At 47.2% G+C, this 1007-nt stretch overlaps 1 protein-coding gene across 1 annotated transcript in view; it reads left to right on the forward strand.

The window, feature by feature from the left end:
• Positions 1-1007, forward strand: part of LOC100947382 (suppressor of cytokine signaling 5-like) — a 40628-nt gene that overhangs the window by 7298 nt on the left and 32323 nt on the right. Inside the window, 2 exon segments of the mRNA XM_012810543.1 lie at positions 12-296; positions 299-1004. Coding sequence (XP_012665997.1) covers positions 12-296; positions 299-1004 — 991 coding nt within the window.

The following is a 1007-nucleotide window of genomic DNA, read 5'->3' on the forward strand; positions in this document are numbered from 1 at the left end:
CTTACAATCAGGATTAGGCCCTTCGAAGAATTCTTCAAGGAGAAACCAAAATTGTGCCACTGAAATCCCTCAAATTGTTGAAATAAGCATTGAAAAGGATAATGATTCTTGTGTTACCCCAGGAACAAGACTTGCACGAAGAGATTCCTACTCTCGACCCGCTCCATGGGGTGGAAAGAAAAAACATTCCTGTTCTACAGAGACCCAAAGTTCATTGGGTACTGATAAAAAGTTTGGTAGAACTCGAAGTGGACTTCAAAGGAGAGACAGGCGCTATGGTGTAAGCCCCCTACGTGACAGGACAGTACTGTCGGAAGTCGCTGTCTCAGACAGAGGGTGCCGGATACTGTGGGCTTGTGTTTTCCCATGAGAACTTATGACAAGCAGTCAAAGCCTCTCTTTTCCAACAGAAGAAAAACACATCTTTCTGAATTAATGCTTGAGAAATGCCCTTTTCCTGCGGGCTCAGATTTAGCCCCAAAATGGCACTTGATTAAACAGCATACAGCTCCTGTGAGCCCACATCCAACATTTTTTGATACTTTTGATCCGTCTTTGGTATCTACAGAAGATGAGGAAGATAGGCTTAGTATTGAAGAAGGGGTTGATCCCCCTCCCAATGCGCAAATACAGACATTTGAAGCTACTGCACAGGTTAATCCATTATACAAACTGGGACCAAAGTTAGCTCCCGGAATGACTGACCTAAGCGGGGACAGTCCTGCACTTCCACAAGCTAACTGTGACTCGGAAGAGGATACAGCCACCCTGTGTTTGCAGTCAGGGAGGCAGAAGCAGCGTCAGCTGTCTGGAGACAGCCGTGCCCATGTTAGCAGTCAGGGAGCTTGGAAAGTCCACACACAGATTGATTACGTACACCGCCTCGTGCCAGATTTGCTTCAGATTATAGGGAATCCCTGTTACTGGGGAGTGACGGACCCTTACGAAGCAGAAGCCCTTCTCGAAGGGAAGCCTGAAGGCACACTTTTGCTCAGGGACTCTGCGCA

Source organism: Otolemur garnettii, unplaced genomic scaffold (genome assembly GCF_000181295.1).
Source record: "Otolemur garnettii isolate 467f Iridium unplaced genomic scaffold, OtoGar3 scaffold00136, whole genome shotgun sequence".
NCBI classification, from domain to species: domain Eukaryota; kingdom Metazoa; phylum Chordata; class Mammalia; order Primates; family Galagidae; genus Otolemur; species Otolemur garnettii.